The following is a 13,042-nucleotide window of genomic DNA, read 5'->3' as shown; positions in this document are numbered from 1 at the left end:
GTGTGTGTGTGTGTGTGTGTGTGTGTGTGTGTGTGTGTGTACCAGCTATGTTCTTGTCTTTGACAGGCTGAGTGAGAAGGGGCCAGAAGAAGTGAGGTCTTACGGGCAACTTCTCCTCCTTAAATAATTTCATCAGCTCTAAAGAAGTACCTGCAAAAACACATAAAAAAGTTAATTAATAACTTGATATATTACTGGATATAACTGGCAAACTTTTATGTTTTGTTTACAATTGACCACATGCAAATAAATTGGCGAGTGTGCATGCATCAGTAGGAAATAAATATATCTGTGAGTAAGCAGATGCATGTAAGTGAAAGCATGTGCCGTACCAGTTTTCTTGGCCTCCAGGGCGCAGGACAGAGTGAAGCTGACTGGTGATGTGTGCATATTTGACTCTTGGAGCTCTTTGCAGAAGCAGATGATCTTCTCCAGAGACTGGAGTCCACATATAGGAAACAAAAATGTAATTTATATTGTTATTAACGTTACAAACCCTGCATCCAGTTTGAAAATCAATGCCAGCTAACAGTCAACTGCTAAAGAGAACTGACCAGGGATATCAAACCAACTTTACATTAGCAGCCATAAACAGCCGAGTTTGATGTCAAGTGAATTTTAGGAATTTTTCTGTCATTTAATTGAATATCTATTACTTAAGTACTTTGGTGTAGTATGAATGGTCAGGGAGAAAGTCTTTATTATATCAGCCATATGTTTGACACCCCTCCTCTAAAATATGGTCTGATCCTGTGTCTTTGTCTCTTAAAGAAACCAGGGCCCGAGTACCGTATCCATGTTGATGCAATGTCGGAGGAAGAAGTTGCCCAGGTTGGCAGAGTCACTTGAGTTATCAGACTGCAGAGTGGGAAACGCCTTCAAGATGTGAAAAGCTGTGTCCTCCTGTCCCTGAGTTATCAGGCTCAGACACATGTTCATGGCATCTGCAAGAACAACAACACACACACAATTTGTATAACAGCTCCCAATTTCTTTAAGTCGAGACTTTTGACTAAATTGTATTTCTTTTTATGATTTTACTTTCATAAAACTAAAGTGAGTGCTGTAAAACACGCCACATTAATGTGTACCTGGAACGTAACCCTTCTCATGCCTCAAGCGCTCGACCATCTCTGGGATGTGCTGCTGGTGTTTGGACTTGGCCAGCGTGAAGATGACCTGCATGATGTCCCGGTCCATCAGACTGCAGTCTGCACTCTCTGCCGCCTCCAGAGTCTGAAAGAAAGCAAATTAATAAGGAAGAGAGAGGAGGGGTATAAAACTGAGTAAGCAACCTTGAAAATCTAAAATTCTTCTGATAACTTTTATAAAATTTTGTCTGAAAATCAAAAGTTATATATATAAATTATTTGGCAACCTGACATGTCTGACTTTAAACAGCATTATTACTAGACAGATGAATTATTTATTTTAGACAAAATTACATTTATTATACAGTTAGCAATATAATTATTAGCCAAACCCATTTTTCATATGTTTGTTTTTAACAGATTAATTCCCTGTGCTAGCCGCTCAGATGTAATGGACAATTTAAATCAACAATCCATTTAACAAACTTTATCAGGCTTGGTCTAAGATGACACGTGCTAATACCTGAAAAGTACGGTGGCCTTGAGAGGCCAAACGGACTGCAACTTAAGAAAACACAAGCAATACGAAAAACGCTGCAAAAGGACACAAAACAACGGAAATAGGAAAAAACACAAGGCAAGTGTTTCTGGGGAGACAATTACCCGATGGAACAGTTGCAGGAACCCAAAACATGCTAGGTGTGTTTTATCATGATTCATACAATACTAATGACAGATTTTTAGGCTAATAGTTGGGCTAACACACTTACCTCTCATCTTTTCTTTGCTCACAAAACTGATAGATCCTCCACTTCTTTTAAGTGTCTCCCAGCGCAATTCTTAGCATATTTTGGTTCCTGCAACTGGTCCATCGGGTTATTGTCTCCCCAGAAACACTTTCCTTGTGCTTTTGGAAATCTGTTTCTCCTATTTCTGTTTTGTTTTTTCCTATTTCCGTTGTGTTTTGTGTGCTTTTGCAGCCTTTTTCTTATTGCTGGTGTTTTCTTAAGTTGCAGTCCGTTTGGCCTCTCAGGGCCACCGTAGAAAAGACTCAAAACAGAAGATTTATGAACTTTTTGTTGGTAAAATCCCTTCCTCAACTTACTCACGATATACAACATGGGCAAAAATGCAGTGAGACAGAAAAAAATCATCACATGTGGTTTGCAAATACAATTATATGTTACATTTTTAATTACAATGTCAGTGACACAGTAGCTCATCCAGCTCACAATTCAAAGGTTACTGTAATGTGTGAAGTACATAAATAAAGCAAGAGTAGCAACAGACCATGATCACCCATTAAATAATCCTTATCTGTAAATTAAATTAATGTTGGACCAGAACTGTAGTTGGAGTACTGACTCTTTTGAGTTTTGGATGGACTGTTGGAGACCTCGCATCACACAAGCTCAGCATACCTTCACCAGATAAGCTAAAAAAGTGGCAAGCAGTTCAAAAGCTGCACCCTTAAATACACCTACACCTTCAACCCTTAGGTGGCACTACACACAATTAATGCACACACCTTTTTCATGTTTTCCAGATCGCCCTTCTCAGCATATGCGTTCAACAGTGACACATAAGTGTCGGGACCCGGTTCAATTCCTGCTCCATGCATCACAGACAAGATGTTCTTAGCACTCTCGATGTCACTGTCGAGTAATAAAGATTACAGCTTATTTAAATCCAAATTCCTTCAATTATAGCATTTGTTATGTGATATTAAATTCAGTATGTTAAAAAAATAGATAAATAAAAAAGTACTGACACTTACCCTGCACGAGCATGACCTGTCACCAACGAACTAAACACAGCTTCAGTGATGGGCAAGTCTTTATTCTTCATGAAACCCAATATGGTGCTGAGAAAGCCGAAAAGCATTACATCAACATTAAAATGAGAAGAAGAAAAGCAAGCAACACAACAAGTAATCTAACAGTAAACCCATGAAAAGCACAGTAAACCAAAATACCCAGACACAGAAAAGGCTGCTGAGCTGAATGACAAGTATTTAAAAGAATAAATAAACAAAAGCCACCACACAGAAAAATTTATAATGATTAGCCCTCCTGATCACGATATAACAAGAGGGCTGCCCATGGAAAGCCTTGGCTGCCCCTCCCTCAGCCTGGCTCTGCCAAAGTTTCTTCCCGTTAAAAGGTACTTTTTAACTTCCTACTGTCGCTAAGTGCTTGCTCATAGTGGGCAATCTGATTGTTGGGGAGGATGGATTTTATTAATGTAGGGTCATACCAGGGACTACAGATGACAAAAGTCATATTTACATGATGAATATAAATGCTCATGTTAATTAATATGCACTGTTCCTTTAAAAAAAAAAAAAAACAATAGTGAATGAGTCATTCACTCAGGAAATACACTGAAATTTGTGAGGAGGAGCGTTCGCCTGGCAAGATCAGCGCTCACAAGTCACACTGCAGTCAGTAGAAATAGAGACAATCTCATCAGTAGTACTGGGTTCAATGAAAACATTTCACATGGTGTTATATGATGTGGACTTTTAGGAGTAACCAAAATAGTTTCTTTAAAGACACCTACTCCATTCACCTGAATTGTGAAACTGTTAGTTCATCAAAAGTACCCACAGTGGACAGGCTACTATTAAGAAAAGAACGTTTACCCACCTGGCTCCTTCAATATCTCCATTTTGGCAGTAGGCCGCGATGAGCCTCTGGTAGGTAACCTATGCATAAAATAAAACAAATTAAAACAGCTAGAATTAACAAAATGAAATACTCTCTTCATGTAGCTGATGGGACCAAGAACACAAATCTAACTATGCCATTACAGCACTCTGCACTGCACTACTTACTCTGTTGGGCTGGATATTAGCCGCTTCCATCTTGGCCAGGAAGTCAGTGGGGGAGAATTTGAACTCATTCTGCAGGTAAACCTTCAGCAAAGCATTGTAGTGGCTCACATCATACTGTTCACCTAGCGAAGACAATGTGCAGCCAGGGTAATTAAACATATACAAAATACTCACTACACAACTAGGATTTTGTAGTGCACATCTCTTGTGTGTGCAAGATAAACAAACACTCTACTTAGCGCAGCCCCTTACCCAACTCCTTCAGTTTCTCCCACACACGGTGTGCCAGCTCAGTGCGTTCTTCCAGAGGCACCTCAGGCAGCAGGGACCCACAGCTACGGAGCAGCAACAGGGCCTGGTTACCACTGGGATAGCCTGCAGATGGCAGAGGTGGATGAGGAAGGAGAGAGAAAGCAAAACATTTCATTACTGTCTCTCAAAGAGTTCAAATGGCCGTTAGCAGGCATCTGTTATTAAAGGTCCCTCTGTGATTGCTCATCCTCTTGCCTACCTGCCCTGCAGATATCATGGAAGATGCGCAGAAGCAGGGTCTTGGTAATACGACCGGTCCTCCTCACAGAACTGTCCAGCCTGGTCAGGGCCCAGTCAAACTGCTGTGCTTGCTTGGAGCGCACTGCAATGCTGGCTTCATCCTTTAGCTCGGTGGCCACAGAAAAACTACGCACACACCCCGCTGCATATGACCACACGCGACTGTGAAGATACAGGCCACAGGTATAAATGCAACAGCAGAAAAATAACTAACTCAGTTCTGCTGTGGATGCATATCAGAGAAAAGAAATATTTAATTTCAGAAAGTCTGCCCCACCATCACAGTATGTGTTTACTGCACAACAACAGGCATGTTGTCAAAGACAGTTACACAGCTGTACACAGTGAAAGCCAGACCTGTGACCTTGAAGTGAAGAAAAAGTCCCTCCAAATAGGTCCACGGCTGCTAGTAGCCATCACTTCTATATCAGCTGAGGCCAGTTTTTCTTTCGTGCTCATTAATAATACTATAAATGTTCATTTAAGCTGCAATTTACGCGCATCATCGTGGCTGCTGTGTAACAGTGCACACTGGTCTCCAGTGATAGGCCCAAAAGTCAGCGTGTGTACAGCTGGGAGCAAATTGATGGCAAGAACTGGTTGCTAACAGTTACAGCTTCATTACGAACTAGATTATAGTAACCGGCTTGATTACAGATTAAACAGACAGTGAGTTTACCCTGGTTACACAACAACTCATCATCACCTTGCATAACCTGGTAGCCATGTTTAACCAACGAGAACTGAGCTGTTACCTACGTGATCTATAACGTATCCTAACATGATAACAAAAACCACATTTAATGCAGCAGGTCATATCTGTCAACACTTGCGTGTGCCTTTGGGTGTCATTGAGCCTCAATGACATCTCTGCTGCTGCATGCTCACGCGTGAATCACAGATGCCTGGTACCTGGCCGCGTTTTCAGTAACAGGTCCGATCTGTCGGGCACAAACTCCGGTCCTTCTGCCGCAGAGAGCCCCGCTGTACAGCCGACCAAGCGTCGGTCCGTTTCTTTTAGTGCATGTGATCTGAAGCACACGCGAAGGCGAAAACTTGAGTAACCGGGATGATCTCAAGAGCGCAGCCATGTTTTCTGTCGCAGCGTGGAAGAACATCCGCACCACGTGACTTGCCAAAAGTCCTCGCGAGAGCGGCGCTAGGCGTACGGTGAAAAGAAACGTTCTTTGGGACATGGCTAAAGGCTGGAAAATACATGTATAATAGCATCTCTAACCTATTGTTTATATTCTTTGCCTTGACAGTATGGTTCAGGTCAGTGTTTTATTTTATGGTTTTTATCATACTCGTTTATGGAGAATTTAAAAAATCTATTTTCGCACTGTACGAGGGATGTCAAACTCTACAAACTACATCTTAAGTGGGTGACATTTCTCGTAATGTCGCTGTAAAGTTTAACTACACATTTAATACCTGAGCTTTCTTAATATTAAAAAAAATTAAAATGTATGTCTCAGACATTAAGTGTGATTAAGAAAATGCAGCTGTTGTAGATTAAAGGGCTTAAGCTTTAGGAAATTAAAATTAAGAGAAAAATGTCTGGTTGGTCATTGCCCCGACTATCCTGTAATTATACAACAGAAAATTTCTGTTAGCTTGAAGAAAGTTTCAGATTTTTCTTCACTTTGGATGCACTTTATAAAACTAAAATAACAGGAAGTTCTCTGTCATTTAACTATTACTTGATTACTTTGTTATGGTATGAATGGCCCTGGCGGAGAGCTTTATCAGTAGAAAAAGCTGATAAAGGAAAGATGTCGAAAATTTATGCCCTCTAACATTTTCCAAAGCTCTTTTGGGCCGGATTGGAGTCTTAGCCTGGCCAATTCTGCCCCCCTGGCCTTATGTTTGAGACTCCTGCACTATATAATTTCCTATTTGACGTAAGATATGAAAACATAACAGCCATAATGAAAACTCTAGAACTGTTTGGATTCATTTATAACCATGAAAACCTAAATAATAAATTAACACTTAGATAACAAAACGTATTGCGAACTAATCTGTGCATTCAGAACAATACTAAGAAAACTTGCATGTGTGGGATTTGGATGTGTTTCCCACACTCACTGCATAACAGCTCAAGCTCCCTTGCAGTCTTATGTCAGTTCTTTTGAACTCTATCACCACTGTCCTTTGGAAAAACAAATACACACATGTACAGTTTCACCTCATCACTTATTAATTCAATAGTAAGGTTTTCAAGTACTATAACAGTTCTCCCAAAGCTAGTATGAAATTGTCTGTAATTCTATCCATCTATTCTCTTTCGCTTCTAAAAGTGTATCCCAGCTGCCATAGGGCGAGAGGTATGATCTATAATTAACTGACAAAAAATGTCCAGATGAGGATATTTTTACTGCTCTGAAATCTAAATTACTATTATGACAGAGGATTATACATACAAAAATCTGATATTTTGTCAGTTACGGATAAATCATTCTAAATGTCTTAAATGACCTCTGTCTCCAAAGGTCCTTTTAAAGTAATTCACAAGTTTCAGAAATTGTAGTTTCAAATTTAAGGTGGAAACTTGATCCTTTTGTTACATATCAAATTATATCTTATTTGTATATCACCTAATAACTGTTACAAAATAGTAACACTTGATGTGTTACTGCTGGGATTTCTGACTTTGCCCCTGGAGATGAATAAAGTATCCATCTACGTATGTATTGAAAACTCTTCTATTTCCAGTTTGACTAATATAAAATTCTTATGGCTTATACAGGAAATTTAAACAGATTTTAAATTATTTTTCTCCTCATTAAAATAAATTAATACAAGAAAGATAATCAAAGAAATTAGTGGAATATATCAGCTTTTATTGCCAGTAGGAATTTGACTATATGAGAGAATATGATGCATTTTATTACAACATGAACTTTTGCATCAACACGTTAAACCAAATCTTCTTTAACTTAGTTCTTCAATCAGCTTATCGCTATCTTTTCTCTTCCCTTTCTGTAAATTCTCAACTTCAGTCTTGGCTTTCTGCATGCTGTTCCTTGCAATCTCTCTTTTTCTGTGTTCGCTCCACAGCTCAACTGCCAGTCTATGAATCTGATGTACATTGTCCAGCACCCAGGCTTGAAAGAATTCACACTTCTTGCTTGCCAGGAAGTACTTCCGTCTCTTTTCCACTTCCTCTCCATCTTTAGACAAGGCCATTTTGGCCCGGGAGAGCACAGAACGAAGTTGACTCAAGGCTGCCAGGGAGTATCCAGCAGCATCCTTTCTGTCTCTGCCAGTCATGATGTGAGCCACGGCCTCCATGGCCCTGGCAGGGGCAAGAAGGTCCTCCTTGTCAAGGTAACCTCCATCTAAAATGAGAGCTTCTCCACAGCCTAAGGCCTCTTGGAGAGAGGTGAACACCTTGCTTGAGTTCAGTGCCTCAGACAGAGCAAGAATCATATCACAGAACTCAAACATCAGTGAATCGGTGTCACCGTTAAACAGGCACAGGGTAAAAGCATATCCAAAAAGTGCATTCACTAAACCATAGCAAACCAGAGGAGAAGGATTTGGACATAAGGAACTCAGCTTTGGAATTTTTGAAGAAATTGGGGGTACTGCTGAACTTCCTTTGCCTTTGCTCGTTTCCTTCCCGGTTCCTCCTTTCAAGCTTTTTGGCTTTGATTTGATTCGTTTCTGAACACCTTGTGAGGTTTTCACTCCATTATCAATGTCCTGCTTTTCCATAGTTGTCACAGTTTCTCTTTCCTGTCTGCTTACTTCTTCCTCAAGCACTTCCACCAGTGCTCTGCCTCCCTCCTCATGTTCCTCCCACCATGGCTTCCAAAGGGGAATCAGGCCACCAAGAGCTCCATCCTTCATGAGACTCACAAAACTCTCTTTCTCTTTGTTGTTGAGAAGTTCCCACAGCTCCTCTTCTGAAAGTTTGTCAATCTCCAGCCCTGAGAGCCGATCAGCCAAGTCCAGCTCTCCTTGTGCACTTTCAGCATCCTCATCAGTGTCTCCAGGAATCAGCGCACCTCCTCCAATCTCTTCAAGTTTTCCCAAAATATCCTCAATCTCTGTTGCATTCTCTTCTCCAGACTGCTGAAGCTCTGCTAACCTGGCCAGGAGCTCCACAGCCTGCACTTTCTCAGCTGCCTCTCCTTCCCTATCATCTGTGTCATCTGACACAACACCCGCCTCTTTTAACAAACTCTCCATCCCCCCTTGTGTCATTTCTGCCTTTTGTTTGAGTCCCACAAGAATCTCCTGCATTTTCTTTCTCCCTTCAGTCTCAGTTGTCCCCATTTCCTTCAGCTCCTGTAGAACAGACTCCTTGTAAAACTCTTCAGAGCATGCAGAGTGATCAGGGCTCTTGTAGCACTTCAAGCCACAGTACTGCAGGTTACACCTGGGACAGGTGTAGCAAGGAGGTTTACTTTTACACAACATGCAAAGTCCACTTCTTCCAGAGACACCACCATCCTCTGGAGCATTATCATGGCTCCTGGCAGGTGTAAGAAGCTCATTTCCAGACGTAGCTCCTCTGTGCGGAAGCAGAATGCCATCTCTGGTCACTGTTTCGGACTCCTCATCCCTCCACTCCTCCTTTGGACCGATGTCTGTGAGAAGACTCCTCACGGACGGAGGCAGTCCCCGTCTAATTACTGGATTCATTAGAACTGAACCGACACGCGGTTTTGGAACAAATCAGGAGAGAGCGTTATGGTGCAGGAGCAGTAACCTACAGATATGGAAAAGGCAGGTTAGTTTCGATTAACGACACTTGTTAAAGTGCTACGAACGGAAAATGCATATTTTGCGCAGCGTCCATCATTTATCAGCTTTAAAAATACTTTAAGCATCGCCAGAATGCTTTTATAACCTTATAGCCGTTTCTTTTTTAATGATAAATGCTTTACTTACTTCACAGCAATTCGCACTGGCATTTGTTTTCCCTCTCACGCTGCCACGACGCCTTTTGATGACGTAGAGCTACGCAGTGTTCAGCGCTGCGCTGACGTAAGACTGCAGTTTTTGTGATATTGCATAATAATAATTTGCATAATTACTGGATTGTTTTTATCAGTAAATCTACATTAATAGGATTACAGGGAGGAAAAACTGGGTAATCAATCCAGTTTTAGAAGAAAATCATGTATTAAAGTAGTTTGCATTAAGAAATTTTTTAAAAAGCAAAAATGTTCACATTTACTGAAAAAAAAGATGTAGAGATGCAAATTAATTCAAAAATTCTTATCCATACAACATCTTGAAAAAATAGTATTTATCATACTTTAAAGACATCATAGTATCATATAATCCTACTACAACATTTCGCTCTGGGGCTGATGGCTTCTGGTTCCTAGAGCTTCTGAACGCAGAATGGGAGGCAGAGTCTTATTTTCCCATGGAACCAGCTCTGATTTTGGATTCTGGTGACAGACACCCACTCTGCTTATAAGATTAGGCTTAACACTTTACTTTATGAAAATGCTTATAGTTAGGGCTCTGTCAGGTGACCCTGAACCATCTCTTACTTATGGTGGAATAGGTTTTCCTGCAATGGGACTTTGTGTGATGCAATGAGAATTTCTTCTCGACTCTGATCTTCCTGCTCCACATGTGTTCATACACCACCATGTATCGTTAGATTTTATCTTCTCTTTCCACCATGCCAATACGCTCCTGGCACATGGCTACCTGAGCCTGGACTGTGCAAGGTTTCCTTCTGTTTCTTCTTGTTAAAAGTATGTTTGTCCGTCCCACTGTTGCCATGTGCTGGCTCACAGCAAGTCTGATTGTTGGGGTTTTACTCTTATAGTGTCTTTACTTTACAATTTAAACCGACTTAAGGAGACTGATGTCATATCTGAGACTAACTGAATTTTCCTAACTAGGTGCAGGACACCCTGGGTAGCTTCAGGGGCATTTCCAGTCAGTCAGAGAGGCTAAAGGTGAATCAGAAGATTTTATCCCAAAATAAAAACCAAGCAAAAGCACTTGAAAATTGGTTGTAAGTTCAGTGATATCAATTTTCACAGACCTCCATAAAAGCAGACAGCAAATAAACGAAATGCTTGATGAGCGCCAGCATAACCCTAGGGCCTTCTTTTAGCGCTTCGCTTGGACAGGTTTCCAGTCTATCTAGGGCTAATGCAGAGAGAACCACATGCATTCATATACAGCCAATTTAGAATCACCAGTTAACCTAACATGCATGTCTTTGGACTGTGGATGCATTCACACAGAAACCCCCATCTGACCAAATTATAGTAGGATATGGTTCCTGCTCCTGCCATTAACAACACATTACTTATATGGTTTAAAAATGTGATGACAAAATTAAAGTAAGATTTGATTTCTGTAAAAACAATATACTTTTATAACCAAAATGTATTTTTATGTAATGAAGGTAGGCTAACAGGTTTTAATATCATATATCATTTAGCAAATATGCCGTTTATAGTGAAAACATAATGAGAATATTTATTTAACATTAATGCTGTAAATAATTACTTTGGTCTACACTATGATTTTTCAGTTAATCTTCATATTTTTAATCTCAGATTAAGCAGATAGGATTATTTTAAACTATGCCTTCTATCAGCTCCTCATTTGATCCACTGTTTTAAATAAGTTGTTTTAGACGTTTAGATGTTCTTACTGGCTGCCTGTCCAAAACAGAAGTTTTAAACAGCGGGTGGGCGGAGCTTCAGCCATAAAGCTAGAGATGTGCGATTGAGATTACCATCATTTGCCACTCTTACTGACATCACAACGAGCCAAGTCAGTAAAAACTGATGAAAACATACTGTTGAAAATATCTGAAGCCTGAGCCTGCTTGTACATATGGACTACTGAGCTATTAGAACATTTTCCCAAAAAACTCTTGTAGAAAATGGATTTATGGAAAATAGAAAAAATAGAGAAAAGCATACAGGTACTCTGGCATCTTTCCAATACATGCTGGTTAACTGGTGATTCTAAATTGTCCACAGGTTGTCTGGGGCCCTATTTGTAAGCACTGGGTGGCTTTTTCAGAGCCCCATTTCAAAAAAGGCTATTTTTTATGTGTAATCATAATTGTAAATGGCCTGTATTAAATGGCCTGTATTTGTATAACGCTTTACTAGTCCCTAAGGACCCCAAAGCGCTTTACACAACCAGTCATCCACCCATTCACACACACATTCACAATTACTGCATTTTAATTGATTTGTAAATTGATTTGCATAGATGCGGATGTGAGCTAATGAACGAGTCAGTTAAAAATGACAAGTGAATTAAAAATGTAAATAATTGCCTCCCATTAAACATTGGAAATTAAATGTCCTAATATTTTAATAGGATGTCTCCTTTTTAAGCCTGACTTTTTGTGTGTGTGGCATGCATGTCTGAGTTTGTTGTGTGTGTCTTCCTGACTGCACTGTGTGTCTACATCTCCCGTAGGGCTGTTTGCTATGAGGTGATTGTCTCCTGTAGGGGGGTCAAGCATGGTAAAGGTCATGCAGGTGGGGAGTTGTCAGATGGCTGTCCACCCCTCACTGGGCCAAGGGGCTCTCGTGCCGCCTGTCAAAGCCTGTGGCGAAGCAGGGAGAAGAAAGGGTGTCTGGAGACGACGTGTGCCATGCTGTCTTGGCCCCGCCCCTGGCTGCCGTGCCAGCAGTTCTAGGTAGGCAGCTGCCTCCTCTTATCTCGCTTTTGCTTCTGTCTTATTCCCTGTGACATGTGTAGTACCCCAACACAAAAGCTCCATGACTTACTCACTGACTACTACACTGATGACAAGAAGTAATGCAGATTCTTATCCATGTTAGGGAGGCTTTCAGACCAGGCCCATTTTCTTTCTGAGACTCCTTTAAAAAAACAACAACTTTATTTTCCATTTATTAGTACAGTATAGAAAAGACATAAATAGTGTTTATGATGGTTCTATGGTTAGGGTCATAATAACCACAGGACTTCCCAGCGAAATGTTGTGTATTGCCTAGACTAATGGCTCCTGGCATAGATACAATCTTATAATTCTCAAATGATAATAATACTACCTAAAATACCCCCATTATTCATTACACATGTGCCATTTATGTGCCAACAAGGTGGAAGATTTTCTATACCGATTTAAATTGAACGCGGGAGAAAGTATATTATAACAGAAGCATTATAAGAGGAGAAAGGACTTTGAATTAAGTAGATCAGCATCCCATGGCACTAGCTAATATTATGTGGGTCAAATATGGACTAAATACCACAACATGCCTGACATTGGGGCAATATAATGTTAACTTATTGCTGAAATGAGGTAGCCAGAGTCATCTTGAGTCAAAGACAACTGTAAATACAGTCCATGGTATCTATCCTCTTATACCATGGTCTACAGACTGCAGGAAACTCTGAATTGTCCTCATAAAGATAGATGTACACACACACACACACACACACACACACACACACACACACACACACACACACACACACACACACACCCTGTTGTCTGCCACCAGCTGATAGGTGACAGGGAGCAGGCTCTGCCTTTTGGGCATGTCCAGCCCTGGAATGTCTGAAGCTGTCTACTGTACAG

The 13,042-nt window shown here is 40.6% G+C and overlaps 3 protein-coding genes across 4 annotated transcripts in view; 1 reads left to right on the top strand and 2 right to left on the bottom strand.

The window, feature by feature from the left end:
• lrpprc (leucine-rich pentatricopeptide repeat containing) overlaps positions 1-5,675 on the bottom strand; it is a 57,797-nt gene extending 52,122 nt beyond the window's left edge. For both annotated transcript variants that reach the window (XM_005727312.2, XM_005727313.2), the window contains exons 1-11: positions 5,392-5,675; positions 4,439-4,641; positions 4,180-4,302; positions 3,928-4,049; positions 3,740-3,798; positions 2,869-2,955; positions 2,620-2,746; positions 1,092-1,236; positions 790-944; positions 333-438; positions 43-150 (exon numbers count right to left, since the gene is read on the bottom strand). In XM_005727312.2, coding sequence (XP_005727369.1) covers positions 43-150; positions 333-438; positions 790-944; positions 1,092-1,236; positions 2,620-2,746; positions 2,869-2,955; positions 3,740-3,798; positions 3,928-4,049; positions 4,180-4,302; positions 4,439-4,641; positions 5,392-5,675 — 1,519 coding nt within the window. The remainder of the gene's footprint in view (positions 1-42; positions 151-332; positions 439-789; positions 945-1,091; positions 1,237-2,619; positions 2,747-2,868; positions 2,956-3,739; positions 3,799-3,927; positions 4,050-4,179; positions 4,303-4,438; positions 4,642-5,391) is intronic.
• Positions 5,676-5,698: 23 nt separating this feature from the next.
• ppm1ba (protein phosphatase, Mg2+/Mn2+ dependent, 1Ba) overlaps positions 5,699-13,042 on the top strand; it is a 39,898-nt gene continuing 32,554 nt past the window's right edge. The window contains exons 1-2 of the mRNA XM_005727316.2: positions 5,699-5,754; positions 11,911-12,133. The gene's annotated coding sequence lies outside the window, so the exon portion shown is untranslated. The remainder of the gene's footprint in view (positions 5,755-11,910; positions 12,134-13,042) is intronic.
• On the bottom strand, positions 7,314-9,458 carry znhit2 (zinc finger, HIT-type containing 2). The gene is made up of 2 exons (XM_005727314.1): positions 9,385-9,458; positions 7,314-9,202 (listed from the first exon to the last, which is right to left on the bottom strand). Exon 2 carries the CDS (start codon positions 9,133-9,135, stop codon positions 7,417-7,419), a length of 1,719 nt encoding a protein of 572 aa, XP_005727371.1. The 5' UTR covers positions 9,136-9,202; positions 9,385-9,458; the 3' UTR covers positions 7,314-7,416.

The sequence above is a fragment of the Pundamilia nyererei genome, unplaced genomic scaffold (assembly GCF_000239375.1).
Source record: "Pundamilia nyererei isolate P.nyererei 1_Seehausen unplaced genomic scaffold, PunNye1.0 scaffold00024, whole genome shotgun sequence".
NCBI lineage: Eukaryota > Metazoa > Chordata > Actinopteri > Cichliformes > Cichlidae > Pundamilia > Pundamilia nyererei.
Note: the sequence above shows the minus strand (reverse complement) of the source record. Positions and strands in the feature narration are given on the sequence as shown.